This window comes from Amyelois transitella, chromosome 22 (genome assembly GCF_032362555.1).
Source record: "Amyelois transitella isolate CPQ chromosome 22, ilAmyTran1.1, whole genome shotgun sequence".
Taxonomy (NCBI): Eukaryota; Metazoa; Arthropoda; class Insecta; order Lepidoptera; family Pyralidae; genus Amyelois; species Amyelois transitella.
The window spans coordinates 4,374,067-4,390,976 of record NC_083525.1 but is presented as its reverse complement, the minus strand read 5'-3'; the positions used below and the strand labels follow the sequence as shown (position 1 = coordinate 4,390,976).

Sequence of the window (16,910 nt, the reverse complement as noted above, 5' to 3'; positions counted from 1 at the left end):
TTTATGCTTTTTCTTTTTGTCCTGCCACAATGTATAATATAAAATTTATCTCTTATTAAAATGGCATAAGAGTTAAGAACATTGAACTACTCTATCTTCCTTTATGTTCAGATCAATTGGGGAGCCCTGATAAAACATAATCTCTGATTAAGTAAGTGAAAATCCCGACAGCAATTGATTCGCAAGCCACATTTGCATTCCATTTTTCACTTTGATCGAGATCTGAATATATACAGCGCATAGGTCAACTTACTTGCCAGCACTGTTTCAATCCAAAAGCTATGTATATGAATGAATAACTCCTCAAAGATCATAAAATACACACAGATTTAAGAATAAGACTACACGCGACGTCACATGTTCACCAAAATTGAATTAAATCAAAATGGTGAACGTGTGACGTCGTAACTAATCATTGTGACACCAAGACTGTTTAATATTGCAGCTCAACTATGAGATTTATTTCACAACTTTACAATTGCGCAGAAAGCTGAGCGATGCACGGCGACGACACGTCTTTCCTATACAAGTACAATATAGAATTTCTATTGTTTTATTCTGATTCATACACATATTCGTATTTAAGAACGCACTGGTAACTTTTTTTTTGCTTTATCTGATTTTTACCAGCAATAATTCAGTCTACACTTCAACAATCTGTATAAAAATATTCAAATACAAAAATAATTTAACACTATCTAGAAGTTTCGTATTTCTGATTTAAAGGCACATTCTGATTCCAGTTAACATAGTGTTGGTGCTGTGGCTTGTTCCACTGTGGGTTTTGCCAGCTCTTGTCCCACGGCTTCCACCGCTGGTCCCATCCAGACTGTTTGTTCTGATTGGTCAACTTGTCGTCTTTGGCTTCGTTGCTTGGATAATCTCCAAAAGTCCACCTGTAATTAAAAAAAAAACTTGATTGTTTAATTTCGCTAGGTTTTGTTCAATGTGTTCAACATCCCTAGTAATAATAACAATATATCTTTAATATTACTTTGAATAATGACTTTTTGTGCGTATTTAATTGATATAATTAAAAAAAACATGTGTCCTCGTAAAGTTTCGCGTGAAATGATAAAGAAGCATTATCAAGCTTATCTTGAATCGTGAAGCTTAATTTTTAAGTCACCAGTATATTGTATTATCCATACCTAGTCTTGATATAGGCTTTTTAATAATCACCCAGTTTGAAAGCTAAAAAAAAATCATGACTGATAATGATGAATGATACTGGCTATTTACAAAATAGTGCATATAAATGATTTCTTTTACGGGTTGGCTGGATACCTATACTTTTTTTGCACCATTTTCCAAAGCAGTATTAGAATTACATATTTGTACCACATTACCGTCGACCAATTTCCGGTGTCAATTTGCGAAGGTTAATCTTTTCTACTCGTACGAGTACCTTGAAACCGTTACGACGTCTGGAAAGGTTAGATGAATAAGAGCAGTTGCATCATGTTTTTGAAAAAGTAAGTAAGTACAATATTGAATCAAAAGTGTGTTTATGGCAGCCTCATGGGGAACCATGGTTGTAATAGCTATCTCAATAAGAATAACTGGTCGCCGTCATGTTCTCCGGAATATCTAGATCTCGCCCACTCCACGTTTTGTAAAATTTGCCATAACACCAAGTGACTTAAAAGTTGGTAAAACAAAAAATCAGTGAAATATCTTCTTTTTTTTTCACCTGTCTCCGTCGCTCCCGTTACTAGCGTGTTGCCAACTGCGCTGTCAGAACCTCCATACCTATTTCCTCCAGCACGCTTCTTGTAAAGTTAGTTAATCATAATTGAAACCATGACATGTTCTTTATACAAAACTAGTTCTCTCACCTGTCTCCGTCGCTCTCGTTACTAGCGTAGTTGCCGACTGAGCCGCTGTCAGAACCTCCGAACCTATTGCCGAGGTCCCCCGGCTGCTTCTTTGACAGTTGGTGTCGACTCCGAATGAACTCCGCGCCTCGCTCCGCTATCATTATGGTTGGTGCGGCCGTATTGGCTGAAAATTATCCCAAATGATATTATAAATGCGAAAGTATGTTTGTTACCGCTTCATAGTTAGGTAAACCTTATTATTGAGTCATAAAAGGAGAAAAGGAATGATGGTTATGGATAAAAATGTTTGACCACGACAAGAGTGCGGATCTCCGTCTTGATCCGTGTTGTAGGTAGTAACGATATGAACGCAAACGTACAGGGAATCGATTTCTTTACAACGGAAAACAATTAAAATATCACAATTATAATATAAACTAAAAAATAACACTTACCGGATATAACTTTTGGCATTATTGAGGCATCAACAACCCGAAGACCTAAAAACAAAACAATAGTTTATCAAGGAAAAAGTAAGAATAGAACAAACTAAAGAGAAATTTAATACAAAGGCACTACTTATTTCTAGAGAACTTTTTTCCAGTAGGCCCACACTGTTTTTCCATAGTCGTAACACCTTTATAATTTTTTTTAGTTTTATTAAAAACTTAAATTATATTAATAATGTTACCTTCGATTCCGTGAACTTTCAACTGCATATCGACGACAGCCATCGGATCCGAGGCTGGTCCCATCTTGCAGGTCCCCACTTGGTGGTTCTCCGGCGCCGTGTGGTGCCTCGCGAGGCACTTGAAGAACTCGTCCGTGGGGCTGTCGCCGCCGCCCTCGCACTCCGCGCCGTGCCCTACGGTGGGCGCCATGCCGTATTTCTCTCTTAAAATCTGGGACAAATATTTATTTTATTTAATTCCCAAATGAGATAATGTAAGTATTAGTGAAAATAAAAAAAATAGAGGTCTAGCTAATGGCCTCCTCTCTAGACAGATGAGAATGTAACCAGGCCACGAGGACAAGTAAGACTAAGGTCTTGCATGATGAGGGCAAAAGGAAATACGTAAGTTTGACTTCGAATTAGATCATATAGGAAGCCACACATCAGCAACAGTGATGCGCTTTCTGAGGCAGGTTGTATTTGTGTGACTTAATTGACCTGCCCACCACGCAATAGGAGTCACGAACAAGCGACCTACTCGTGGTAATATTCCTTGTTAAAAAATGGTTAGTAAAAGTTATGTGCATCAACTCACGGTAGAGTTAGCGAGTCGGTACGCAATCTTGCCAGCTTCTACCAGAACGTCCAGATCATGTTCGTCGAGGAAGTAGTTTGGCTGCATAACGGGCGGCTGCAGGGCGTCTATGGACCGGATGGACACGTAGCCACGGCTGCGAGGATGAAGGTTTATGCCGGAGATCCTGTAAAAATGTTAAGGTATTGTTCTGTGTCATATGAATAAGTCAACAACCCGTGTCAGATTTTTCAGACTGCCTGAAGGCAGTGGCTGTATTACGCATCCCAGCAGTTATAAAATGACAGCCCACTCTTTCATAACTTCTTACAAGTTCATTTTAGTGTCTTTAGTTCCTGATATAACTTATTATACCTACTCCATTTTAGGGAGGCCCTACCATCACCAAATGATCGCCTTTTATCCTTTGAATATTTATTTTTGACAAATAAGTTTTTTGCACTTACGACACTTGTCTCTTTTCCTGGACACTATCGGGCTCCACCGTGGTGCCGTCGCTGCAGCCGGCGTAGTACCCGCCGAAGAAGAACTGTAGGTCCGGGTGGCGGCCGCCAGATGGCGCGTAACGGGAGTTCACTATACCTGTCAACTGTGCAGGGAATAAATGTTTACTTTATACTAATTCATAAAGAAACCACTGACTAGTCTATGGCTAATCGAAGTAATTTAGGATAGACTATCCCGATTTCTATGGAGTAAACCACAGAACACAGAGGAGTGACCAATGCAGGTAAAACAGCAACAACATTCAGACGGATGGTTACGGTTAATGTTTTGTGATAAGAGTACATATAAACATTTAGCAGTACCCCCTGATTTTAGATATTTTCAATAGAATTTTACTTTTTTTTTTAATATGCTACAACTGACTACAACTTTTAATTATATATATAAATAAATTAAAATTTTCGTCGTAATATTATAAAGTTATATTAACCAATACAATTATACTGTTATGTATTTCATGTAGGTAGTAAAATTTCAAATTTATGAGTTCGTTGACCCATATCATAATTTTATAATGTACACGGCCACCTTAAACAAACCGGTCACGTTATTCTACACGCGGATACCTACTTTGTAAAAGTAATCCTTAACTATCATGTATTAAATTTAAACGTCAGTTAAAAACGGTAACTATTTACCTAACGGTTGTTGGCTATAACTTGCCTTATATGTTTTTGTGAGTAGCTAGATATGTGAAGACTATAAAGGCGGCATTTTTTTATAAATTAGATTAGCCAGAGGCACAGAATTTATAATACTAGATCCACGGGTTATATTGTCTCAGAAATCAATAGTTAAGAGTCAGTTCACACCGAGCCGAGACGCGACAACTTCATAAAAAATATACAAATATTTCCGCTGCGGATTCAAATAAAATTTTGGGAAGCTTTACTAAAATACTTGTGAAGCATCGCGTCCCCGCGGAAGCCTGCGTTGCTCTAAGAAGTTATCATCTGTAAGCACATAACTATGGATACAAAATAATGTGCATTGAATCATCAAACCTGTGACAATCCAGTGCTCGACATAGGCCCTTGTCTGTTCAGCATGTAATCCATTGCAGTTGCCCAATTCAGCTCAGGAACATCCGGAGTTTTGTTCAGGGTGAACTGCATCGTCAACCCCACGTGGTTCTGGAGGTTCTGTCCCACTCCCGGAAGGTCCCTGATGGTAGGGATGTTGAATTTGTCTAGGGTTTCCTTGGGTCCGATGCCAGAGAGCATAAGAATTTGCGGAGAGTTCAATGTTCCTGCCGATATGACAGCCTGTTGAAAATACGAGGTTGTAATTTTGATTATTATGTAAATGGATATGTGGTTTAACACTCATTATCATCCTCCAAGCGATTATCCCGGTTGCGTTCTTACGTTTCTGGAGAGGAGCACGGTGGTTGCCTATGAAAACGATCCTGGATTGGTTAAATCAAGTTTTTACACAAAGCGACTGGCGTTTAACTTCAGTAATCTTTACAACGGAACTTAACCCAAGTTGGATCGTAGATTCAAATTAATTTACTGATGTTTAATCTTATCGTAAGAGTATCGGTAAGCAATGAAACTAATAAATGAACGAACATACGAGAGAGAAAAAAAAATTGGTACCTATATAGCCTCAGTATGATGTGAAGAAACTGTGCCACCCTGTCACCACGCTTTTTAATTCTCACTGTCTTCTTCAACCTTATTAACCTAACATTAGCTTCATGCTACATTACAATACTGTAAACACATACCTACTTGTCAACATCTTTGTTTGTGGAGGCAAGAAAGGCTATTGTTAAAAAGGCACTGTGATCGAATGAAGGCTCAAAGATGTTTAACGGGTCACTTTCGTTCTAATGCAAAACAGTTTTGCCGTTCACAACTGCTTTATCTTTAAACGTGACACGAGTAACCATGACGAATCGCAAAAATCGATGAATGTAGAATTAGAAAGTCACCCCAATGAGAGCACAGTTTACAGGTAAACTTACCTCCTTATTAACGCCTACGGTCTTCGTTTCTCCATTCTTGATGTACTCTACAGCTGTGACCTTCTTGAGAGCTGGGTCAACTGTGACCCTGGATACGTGAGCATTCAACAAAACGTGTAAGTTCTCTCTATGGGATGCTGGCCTGAGAAAACTGCGTGCGGTACTGAATCGTGATCCATCTCTGTGAAAGATAAAGGTTTGTAAGATGTCGATTATTAAATCTAAGAAATATTTTATCCAGGTTTGGGGGCAAAACAAATTTGCTAGCTTAAAGAACCTAGTTTTGGAAATACCTAATCTTACATGTTTGAAAAAAATTATTAAAACATAAAAAAGGGGTTTCAAAATAGATACATAAATAAATGGAAGTTAATTAATTTGGCTTTTTAATAAGTTTTCATTTTTACTATTTTAATTGTAATGATTAACATCCTGTTAAATAATGGAACAATGTGGCTTAAAGTATGAAGGTTTCCTTAATTTGTATTTGACAATGTATTAATACGTACTCATTCATAGCTTGTGCTATGGTGAACCCAGTAATGGTCTCTCCGTTGAGATCTCCGGTTGGCGGGAAGCCAATCTCGATGGCTGCCGACACCACGTCGTGGGCAAACTGCGGCGCGTACCGGAACTGACGAAATAAAAACAAGGAAAAATATCAGTCAGTTTATGAAAGTAAGTTTATATCTTAATTATTAGGTATGGACACAAGCCAATGCCTTTCTTTACACTTTCCTGTCGTGGGCCTGCTGGAAGAAATGTCTCTAGAAATAAGTAGTGCACTTGTACTGAATTTCTCTTTATTTTAAGTTTTTTTTTTATTATAAATAAATATATAATTTATTTTTAAAACAGACACACATAATATCGTGTGGTTCTTGGTACTATAGAATTGGACCACCATCTCAAAAACAGATGTGCGTCTTTACACAGACTTCTTGCAGCGTTAGTCCCGGTTTTATTCTCACCAGGGTAGCACTTTTTTTAACCATAATCCTTTACCTTACCCATGACGTGGATCGGGTAGGTATTGTTTTTACAAGAAGCGACTCCCGTCTGACTTGCGCAACCTTTGCAGGGGAACCTAACCGAATATTGGATCATGGTTACACATCCAGTTACCTGAATGACCTGATTTTCTCACGATGATTTCTCTCACGGTAAAAGTGTCATTTAGCACTCAATGGAAAACTAAAAGCAAATAAGATTGCTAACCTTTTGCACAGGTAAAGGTCCTCCAGTATTATGATACTGTCCAGAGATTCCCTTGCCGATCTCCTTATTATCCTCGCTCTTCAGAAAGTAGGGCAACACATCGAACCACGACCAGCCAGTCGCGCCGTCCACCGCCCACCCGTCGTAATCTGCACTGTGACCGCGCTGGTACATCATCCCGTTGATTACAGAACAGCCCCCTGGAGAATTACATGATCGACGTTAACTATGAGTATATATACAACACATTAACAGATTGAATCTAGACCACAACCAAATTAAGCAGATTGAATTAGCCTCAAAGTAAGTTCCAACATGTTTGGAACTTACTTTGAGGCTAATTCAATCTGCTTGGGACACTCAAAGATATATGTACGTAGTAATGTCAAGACCCAAACCAATCAGACAGTTATATAGTTTTTCATGTTACCCTGACAAAATGTGCTTCGGCGGCGTGTATTCAATCCACTACACCAAACAGGCCGACAACACCATTATGAATCTTATAATCTTAGGTCAGTTACCTAACATCTTCCCTCGCGGCCAAGCGCATTTGCCCTCGTTGTCCAAGCAGGCCTTCTCCTGAGGCTCCGTGAAGTACATCCAGTCGGTATCCTCTCTGCCCCAGTACGCAGTCACCCAGGCCGGCACTGATGATGGCGTGGGCTCGTCTCCGCCAGCTTCAATGAGTAACACCTGGAATAATAATCGTCATGGTCAAAAAAAATTAAAGATTGAAGAATGGAATTGTGTCTTGAAAATGTAGTCTCTAACTAACTCTCCGGGAAAGAGGTGTGAGTTTTTTATGTATGTATGGATCAAGTCGTTATGAGCGCACAAAAATATACTCGTAAATACGGGGCGGTAGCAGGAGCCTAATCTTTTTCCTAGTGTGTTACTTTCGTATATGCACCATACAAAAGGATAAGAAGTAGATAAGTGTAGCTACACTAGATATCATCCCAATATTTGGCCCCGTTTTTTACTTTCCAGATCAGAGATGTTGCATTTGTAGGACAAAAATACAAATTGAGGGGCGGAAGATTTCTTATTTTTCGCCATGCATTCTCAGACAACTTTAATTCATCGCGTAGAGCCTTTGACAAATAAACTTATAGATGTCTACCTCGTAATTGATCGTGAAACAGCATTGAAGAAGGGTTTAACCACATTAACACATTAGTCAAGCGAGACATAGGACAATGGGTTCAGAACAATGCGCGGATTCTCGCCTCGTCACGGATGGCTAGAGCTGGACTATGCATGGGGCCTTCGGCGGAGAGGTCTAGATTATTACATAGGCTGGATGTGTCTTGCATAATTATTGCATTACGCCATAACTGAATTCATACAAAGTCGTCATCACCCTTCTGGCGTTGCCACCTTCTTTGAAGGATTTTGCGGGTTCTTTGTTTAACCAATCATGTCAGTTGACACGAAGCGTGAGCATGTGAGCGTGACACCGGCTGACTTCTTAGATCATAGAATTCGTTGAGTTATGACCTTTTTGTATTGCTGTAACTCACTTCCTTTTTGATTTGTTATTTTATATGTACATTGTAAATTGTGTGCAGCAAATCAAATAAATGAATTATCTCTAATGACAAACAAGAAACTGAAACCCAAATAATTTCTGGTTAGCATAGGTAATAATAATATATTTTATATCCTTTTAGTAAGTGTCTACAGTTGCATTTGCTAATAAAATTTTTGAAAGTAGGTACCTATATTTGTAGTTGTATTATATGTTACTAAAATGGGATTATTTCGTATAGTTGCCTAGAGTTTATAACGAGATCGAAAAAAATACTTGGATTAGTGTACCTTCCACTGCGGGTTCTCAGACAGCCTCCCCGCCACCACGGCGCCCGCAGTCCCTCCTCCAGCCACGATGAAGTCGTACTTTTCATCATGCTCATCCCGACTGACGACCCTCCTGCAGGGATCAGACAGGTCGCACCGGCCAAAGATAAAAGCCTCCAGGATTGTCATGAAGAGCAGGTATTCGTTCGGGCATGAGCCGGACATGTTGGGACCAACTTCCCGGATGGGGCACGCGCATGACTGTGAAATATACGGGAATAATGTAGCATTTCCGACGAGAAAAAGTTCGGTACCAAAAAGTTTTTTTAGTTATAAGTAAGTTCAATCAAGGCAGACATATACCGTCTTTTCATTCCAAACAACGGACCTTATGGAGATAAGTAATTGTTACATAACATTGTCTAACATAAATTAGTCTTGGAAATTGTTGGTTGGAGGCAGCACTATTTAGTGCCTTATAGTTAAGGCGGACCCAAAGAAAAGTGGCGGAGGTTACAACTGGGAACACGCAAAGATTAGTTCATGAAAATGAGAGTCAATGGTGACGCCATTGCCTTTTACCAACGTACGTGTGATTTACTGAAATCTTAATTAATATGTTGAGTTTATATGTTTGATAAGGATAATCTGTATTTTTTAATGACCATTGACAAAAAAAACATTTACGACGAAATCATGGCATCGCTAGTACGAGTACATCCCGTTAGGTACATATGTACCTCAATAGTAACCTATATACCAAACTAATTAGCTTCCTAGATTTCATACCTAAGGGCACGCCAAAGCTATTGTCACAGTCCTAGGAAATAACTCAGACACAAAGAAATAAATTGGTCTAATTACAAGAATCCGATAGGTAATCAGATAGGTATTAATTGAAATAAGGCAACTATGAAGCAACGTATTTTTTATCATGTTCCTAAGTAGATTGCAATAACCACATAATTCCATAGTTATTTAACTATTTATTCGACATATTTCTTTTAATAACCAGTTTATGGAAAATTATTAACTTAAATAATATGGTTTACTTGCCTCTATTCTCAAATCATTCGTCTTGAAAATCTGTAAACGTGAACGACTGACCTAACATCTACAAGCATGTCAGTCGTTCACTTTCGCAAATACCTTCTTAAGGAGAGAACATGCATTGAAAATATTGAATAAAATTCTTGTTATCAAAACGCATATAAAATTAAATGCTACATACCTACTAAAACTAGAATTTAATTAAAATAACTACATAAGCCCTTGAAAAATGAAGATGGTTGGTGCAAAAAATATTCGGCTACTCTTGTTCATTTTTTACTTAACATAGTAATTTGAAATCAGAATTAAAGGTATTTAAAAAAACGAGGCGTCATTATTGAGACATTAACCTCATTACAAAAAGATATAGGTAGGTATTTATATTCAAATAACAAATTTTGTATTACTTGTTTAATATTCGAATGTGGTTAAATAAATTGGAGAAAAGCTGCATGTAGATTCCTAACTATTTACAAGTACGTATTAAGTAGTAGGTATCTCCTACTAGACCATGGAAACCAGAATCTTAATGTATTCCAATTTGTATGTACTGGACTTGCTTATATCATAACAATAAAATTTCACAATTATAATATACCAATTAAGGACTATTGTAAATCAAAGGCAATGATGGAATTGAGATTCAAAAGTGACAAGTTTTTAGCCCATCGTCTAAAAGCTGAATCCTAAATGTATTCCCTTGTTCATATCTCCGACACTTTTTATATTCCATCTAAGAACGACAGTTGATCGTGTTTGTTGCGGGATGCACGTCTCAAATCCCGTTAAATGGCACTCGCAATGGCAAATTGGCAACAGATTTGTCACCATGTGGAATTTAACAGCTCACATACTCTTCCGTTATTTAAATCTGTTAGAGAGTTATTTATCTAACCATTTAATGTACCTAACTAATGGGATTGTATCCAATACCTACTGTTTCATATCGAAATTTCTAAAAGCACGATAAAATACTTCTTCGAATACTGTAAAGCACTGGAATCGTTTTTCATAAAGTCATAAATGTATCTGTTCCTATTTGAATGATAAAGGTACAAACAATATAGAAATTGTAACAATCGATAATTGTGTGTTTATTTTTGTTTCTATTCATAATTTTTTTTTTGTTCCTATATAAGTAAATGATAGTACCGTACGCAAACATTCTCGCAAATTTTGAATTTATATCTGTTCTAAATTCTGAGCACATTGACACGAGTAGCAAGACGAGTACGTGCTTTTAAGATTTTCATTTTAACATCTAAATCGTATCGTATTGGTTTGGACATAGACAGCCTTCAGACTCCTCTTAAAAGAGAAGAAGATGCAACGTTATTTGTCTATAACGCCAGATTTCTACTCTGAAAGGTTGGCGAATAATTAGCAAATTCAATTTTTAACATTGTAGCACTGAACAATGCAAAGCGATAGCACTTTTTTGGTGCAGTAAGATCGAACTTAAATATTGTTTTTCTATCAGAAAAGAATAAATAAATTTAGTTACCTATAAATGGATGTAAACATCGACCACTGTTTACTTAATATAATTCTCTTTTTATAGTATTACGTCTTTCAGTATACTTATTCTTTAGGAAAACAGTCAATAGACTACAGTTTTAACCGCGTATATCAATACCAATAATATCACAAAAGTAAATAACCTCACCACGACATTTGAGTCGTTTATATGATCCATAAGTTACTTTCATCATACTGTGTTACTGTAATTCAACACTAGCTGAATGGAACTCCGCAGCCAAGGGCGTAACTAATACCATCTCGTTTTGTACTAAGTACTTTTGAGTGTTATTTTAGAAAATAAATTTCGTCGATTTCGTTGAAAACGGGACCATAATTTAAGTACAGAAATTATGTTTAAACACATCATGTTATACCTTAGTATGAAGTGCCGTGTTGTTCCCGGCATCAATATAAAAAATAATAGGATCACTCCATCTCTTTCCCATGGATGTCGTAAAAGGCGAATAAGAAATAGGCTTATAAACTTGCAATTCTTCTTTTAGGCGATGCGCTAGCAACCTGTCACTCTTTGAACCTCATCCGCTGAATGTGGCCTGTCAGTCTTTCAAGACTGCTGGCTCTGTCTACCCCGCAAGGGATATAAACGTGATTATATAAAAGAATGAATCCTGGTGGTGTCCACGATCTTAGAGTGAGTAACAACATAACTGACCTCTACGACCTTGCAGGGAAACCCAGCCCAGTTTGGATCATAAGTAAAACAGTTCTTGCATGTACATTGAGACCTAATGATGCTTTTTTTCATCTCATAAAAATCTAATTAAAAAAGAAAGCTTATCCATGTTTGAGATGCAGTTTTTATTAAACTCATTGTTCGTTCTGAATAATTTAAATAGAAAAAGGTACATAGGACCAAGTAAGAAAGTAAGCGTAATGCTACGTTATATTTTTCAAAAGTAGGCATAGCGATACCGACCGTTCGAAGAAAAATTGGAAATTGCGATTATAGTTACATACATACATAAAATCACGCCTCTTTCCCGGAGAGGTAGGCAGAGACTACCTCTTTCCACTTTCTTTTTCAGTTATCAATGCTATAAAATCATAGGATACTTCGCTAAAACTAGGTAGTTGGCATCTAAAGCCACTATAATTACATACGATAACAGTAGCAGACAGGTACATACAAAAAAAAACGAAGGTATACTCACTTCGGGTGATCTCAACATTATGATACTTGTTCAAAATCTGAAACAAAAATAACAGATATTATATAAAGAATGAATGAAGCGAAGGAAATATGCAGAGATCGTGGCAAGTGGAAAGAGGTAGTCTCTGCCTACCCCTCCGGGAAAGAGGCGTGATTTTATGTAGGTATGTATGTAGGTATAAAGAATCGTTAAAAATAATAATTGCCTAATCAAATTAATAACATTTGTTGAGTACCCTAAAGCAACGAAACGAAAGATTCAACTGAATCAGTCTTTTGAATTCCTGCCTACCTCTCCTAGAAAGAACACTTAATTTTGTTTGAAGATAACTAAATTTGTAGGTATTTTCTTTATATGCATACGGGTTTATTAGTTTGTGTGTCACTCCCATTTTGCGTGATAATGATGACATTGGTGTAACTGGTGGTGTAACGTCCTTGGACAACTATAATCACGTTCGTCATCAGTCATCATTAGTCTCTAATAGTTTGCTATTTGTCTCTTGTATGTAACTAGATCTGACCTAGGCCAACATCTCTGTTAATTAAATGTCCTACACACCATTGAAGTCTGGATAATGAGGTTAACTTAAAAATACGTTATGATTATGTTCTCCTGCAAATATAATTTTAGCTGTTTGTTAAGTTTTTCCACACATAGACCATACTCTTTAGTTTTACTAATATCATCTTATTGTGAGGAGGAGGAAAAGGCGCCTTAGTGTCGCAACGATAGAAGGTACCTACACTTGCCTTTCAAGCATTTGGCACGCCAGCTAACAACTTTTAATCCTGATCAAGGCATGATAAAAACCGAACATTTTTCTGATTGTCCTGGGACTTTCAGTAAATATCTTTATTTCACAATTCTTAAGCTTAGTTGGGCTAGCTAGCCCAATTTGTGTGATTGTCCCCTATATGTTACCAGAGCACGCCCGCGCCTCCATCCGCGTAAAGCGAAATTCCTCTCTTATTTTAAATCTCCAAATTTTAAATCTCTAAACCCAACTGATTCGGCTGTACATTGAGATTTAAGTTTGTTTAACGACGAAACATTTTAGTCAGACTATCAATCAATTTAAAGATTTTACCTGCAATATCTGACTACAAATATACCAATATAATCATAAGTAATTAATTAGTAAGTATATGAGTTGAACTCGTAGCTACATATTTGTGTGCAGTTTTTTGGTCATCGCTCCAGGTTTTATCCATACTAATATATATATTACAGGTACCTATTATTCTTATCATATCGTATATATAGTAATCATAAGGAACCAAAATAAAGCAGGAGACAGAATGACAGCCAAACGATATTATTAAAAATCCTTTAGCAGGCAGGCACTTGTCGAAGCTATTTCATATAACGGTTTCTGCTCACCGTTTATCCGTTATTATTAAACGCGTTTTGAGGTAGAACTGTTCTTGTCATAATTATTGGCGATGCACAAATATGCGTAAATAATGTGATGTGGTTACAGTAAACGAGTCAACTCATCTTCTTTATTAATATTGAAACTATTTTTGAAACTAGGTTTTTAAAAAAAAAATCTTTTTTTATTACAGTACTTTTAAGTAAACGTATTTTACTTCAATGTCCTTAACTCACTCAAAATTCAATCAATGCAAGCAATCCAATCATTTTGTTGTCATTTCATTTCTTTTTTTCTTACACAAACATCCAAGAAACACACAGAGTTGCTCTTTTTCATATTCTACCTATTCATATTCAAGTAATAATCATTTTATTTAAATATTTATAAAGCATCTATTTCTCTCAAAAATATACCAAAAGGGATGCAGTATAATTTTTAATGCTTACGTTATTTTATTCAAAATATTACACATAAATGTTATTGTAATATGTAAAAGCCTATTATGGTTATCTTTGAAGGTTTTATTTAATTTACATAGATAGCTAAATTACGTTACAATATAAATTTTTGATATATTTTACTAACGATTTTTTACTGTATTCATAATTTAAACCCGGATGAAACAAAGTAAGTAAACATTGATGATAAGTATTAAATTTTGATATGAATTTGATATTTTTTATTTAAATGCTCTGACTGGGTTAGATACTTACCAAATAAGGTCGTTAAGGTATTAAAATTAAAGAGGAAACTCAATTAATGTATATAGTAACATAAATTGAATTTCCTCTTTAATTTTATATACATATATACAAAACAGTAGTTATACGTATTTTGTAGTAATGATGATTTCTAATCGTGTTAAACGTTCTACAGACAATGAGAAACTTATAGGAGAATCATCCAAACATAAATAAAATTATCTATCTAATAAAAAAAATCTTTAGTGTGATGTTAGGTTTAAAATAATATAATGACATCGTTTTGTTGTGTTAGGCTAAAAACCACTTAATTAAAATACACTGTTAGAAACAATAATTAAAATTGTAAGTACCAAAACTCCGAAATGAAACAAAAACTGTTTTAACTTAACGTACCTTTTTTATCAGTCTCAAATCACTGTTATCACAAAAAGCCCGTCGCGCGTCAGCCGGCGAGACGCGCACCACCAACTTCGCGGCGACACTGACTTGAAGCGACTCACGCGTATTTTGTTTATATGAAGATGAGCCGTTTGTAGGTAAATCCCATTTTTTGAGCCTCCACGTGTTCGAAAATTTGAGGTCCCCCTAGAAATATTTTTGGACATAGTAATCGTCTTGGGTCTTTTTAAATTGGGAAAAATATTGAAATTGAGTTTTTATATTCTTTCATAATATTACCCACTTTATTTCTCTGCTTAACCAAAAGGTTCACTGTTAGATAATGTTAATGATGCATTTAGCATTAGTCCGTCCATTGTATCAAAATGTTTGTACAATAAAGTTTAAATAAATAAATATTTTTAAACAACTGAACATATTTTTAAATCTTAAAAAATCTAAAAGACAGATAAATAAATGATGACAGAAAAAGTTAAACAAGCACAATTGAAGAATCTAATGATTGGCATTATGCGCATATTTGGTAAAAAGACATTTTTTTTTTTCATTGATTGTAAGCACTACCATACACACTAATATAAATAAAAAGAAAACATTTATTTTTCCTTGCATATATTTTATTTGTAACGACAACTTAAAAATACTACTACCGAATTTATAATATTTGACACAGAGGCAGACGAAATCTTCAGTAACAACATGGGCTCCTTTTTTTCCGGAATCTTCGAGCTGTAAAGCTATGATGGAATTGAGAGTCTTGTAGTCACAAGTTTCTAGCCCGTCGCCTACATGAGGAATCTTAAGTTTATAAGAAAATCCCTTAGTCGCCTTTACGACATCCACGGGTAAGATATGGGGTAGTTCTATTCTAATGTGTCAAAATCCATACGATATAAACTTTAGTACTTCTAAAATACATGGCAAGAGAAGAAAAAAACCTTATTTTAATTATGAAAAAATAAAGGTGGCTTTACAGATACGCATATTTACCGCCTGTGTCGGTCTCTGCCACGGTCAAGGTGCGAATCGAACGCGGCTACATCCGATCCGCTGCTAGGTACTCCAATCAGCATCAGCCAATCTATTCCAGTAAACGCTAAAAATTATGAATTTACTTACTTTACATAGATTCATATTATCACGTCACTATCTCTCACGCTGCTCCGTGAAAGCTAAGGGCACGTTCAGCTGCATGTTTATTTACTTAACGAAAAACAATATTGTGATTGTAACATTAAAACACCTGCTATACGTATACCTTTCCTGTATACTCTTATATCATTATATTATATAAAAAATACTCAGGTATTTTTTAATTATTATCATATTACTGAAACATTACTGAAAGCCACATTCAGCTGTTGTTGAGATTCAAATAGTAGTTATTGTTAGCCCTAAAGATGAATCCCAAGTATATAATAAGCCTTTACCTTAGTCGCCTCTTACGACATCCATGGGAAAGATATAAAATATAGAAATAATTTATTATTTTAAAAACATTTATTATTATATTTTTAATATTATCTATACATACATACATACATATGGTCACGTCTATATCCCTTGCGGGGTAGACAGAGCCAACAGTCTTGAAAAGACTGAATGGCCACATTCAGCTATTTGGCTTAATGATAGAATTGAGATAAGAATAATTAATTGAGATTAGAAGATTATCTATAAGTATCAAAATTATCACAATTAAGCATCCAAACAAAAAAGGATTATTTTTTCAGATTAAAAACAACGAAAACCATAGCCGTATCGCCGTTTGACTGATTAAAAGTAAAAAAATAAACTGGTTATATCACACAGCTACTCATATAACTATCAACTTATGAGTAGCATCCTCGTGGGTAGGTACTTATTTTTTATCCCAGTGATATTATCTTGATTGGACGACCACCACAATTCAACCGTGCAAGTAGATACGTCTTCAAATTGTAAAAACACAATTAGTCATGGACAAAAAGAGAGTACGTGCCTTGTTATGATGGGTAACAAAAAAGCGATTTCAAGTTTTAACCGACTCCAAAAAAGGACGAGGATCTCAAATCGACTGATGTTTATGACGCGGTCACTTTGGTAATTGGTACTGGCA

General features: G+C 36.0%; 1 protein-coding gene across 1 annotated transcript; it reads right to left on the bottom strand.

Annotated features, from left to right (window-relative positions):
* Nucleotides 1-10: 10 nt before the first annotated feature.
* LOC106134147 (glucose dehydrogenase [FAD, quinone]) lies at nt 11-14,889 on the bottom strand. The gene is made up of 14 exons (XM_060950707.1): nt 14,807-14,889; nt 12,332-12,368; nt 8,610-8,849; nt 7,310-7,481; nt 6,786-6,985; nt 6,077-6,201; nt 5,568-5,748; nt 4,600-4,860; nt 3,535-3,677; nt 3,089-3,254; nt 2,512-2,722; nt 2,276-2,320; nt 1,839-2,004; nt 11-896 (listed from the first exon to the last, which is right to left on the bottom strand). Exons 2-14 carry the CDS (start codon nt 12,347-12,349, stop codon nt 695-697), a joined length of 2,130 nt encoding a protein of 709 aa, XP_060806690.1. The 5' UTR covers nt 12,350-12,368; nt 14,807-14,889; the 3' UTR covers nt 11-694.
* Nucleotides 14,890-16,910: the final 2,021 nt, after the last annotated feature.

What these genes read in the sequence shown, in the direction of transcription:
- LOC106134147 (XM_060950707.1), bottom strand. An exon ending in GCCGCGAGGGAAGATGTTAG is followed by an intron (nt 6,986 to 7,309) that starts GTAACTGACCTA and finishes GTAATTCTCCAG; the next exon opens with GGGGCTGTTCTGTAATCAAC. An exon ending in AACGAGAGCGACGGAGACAG is followed by an intron (nt 897 to 1,838) that starts GTGAGAGAACTA and finishes TTTTAATTACAG; the next exon opens with GTGGACTTTTGGAGATTATC.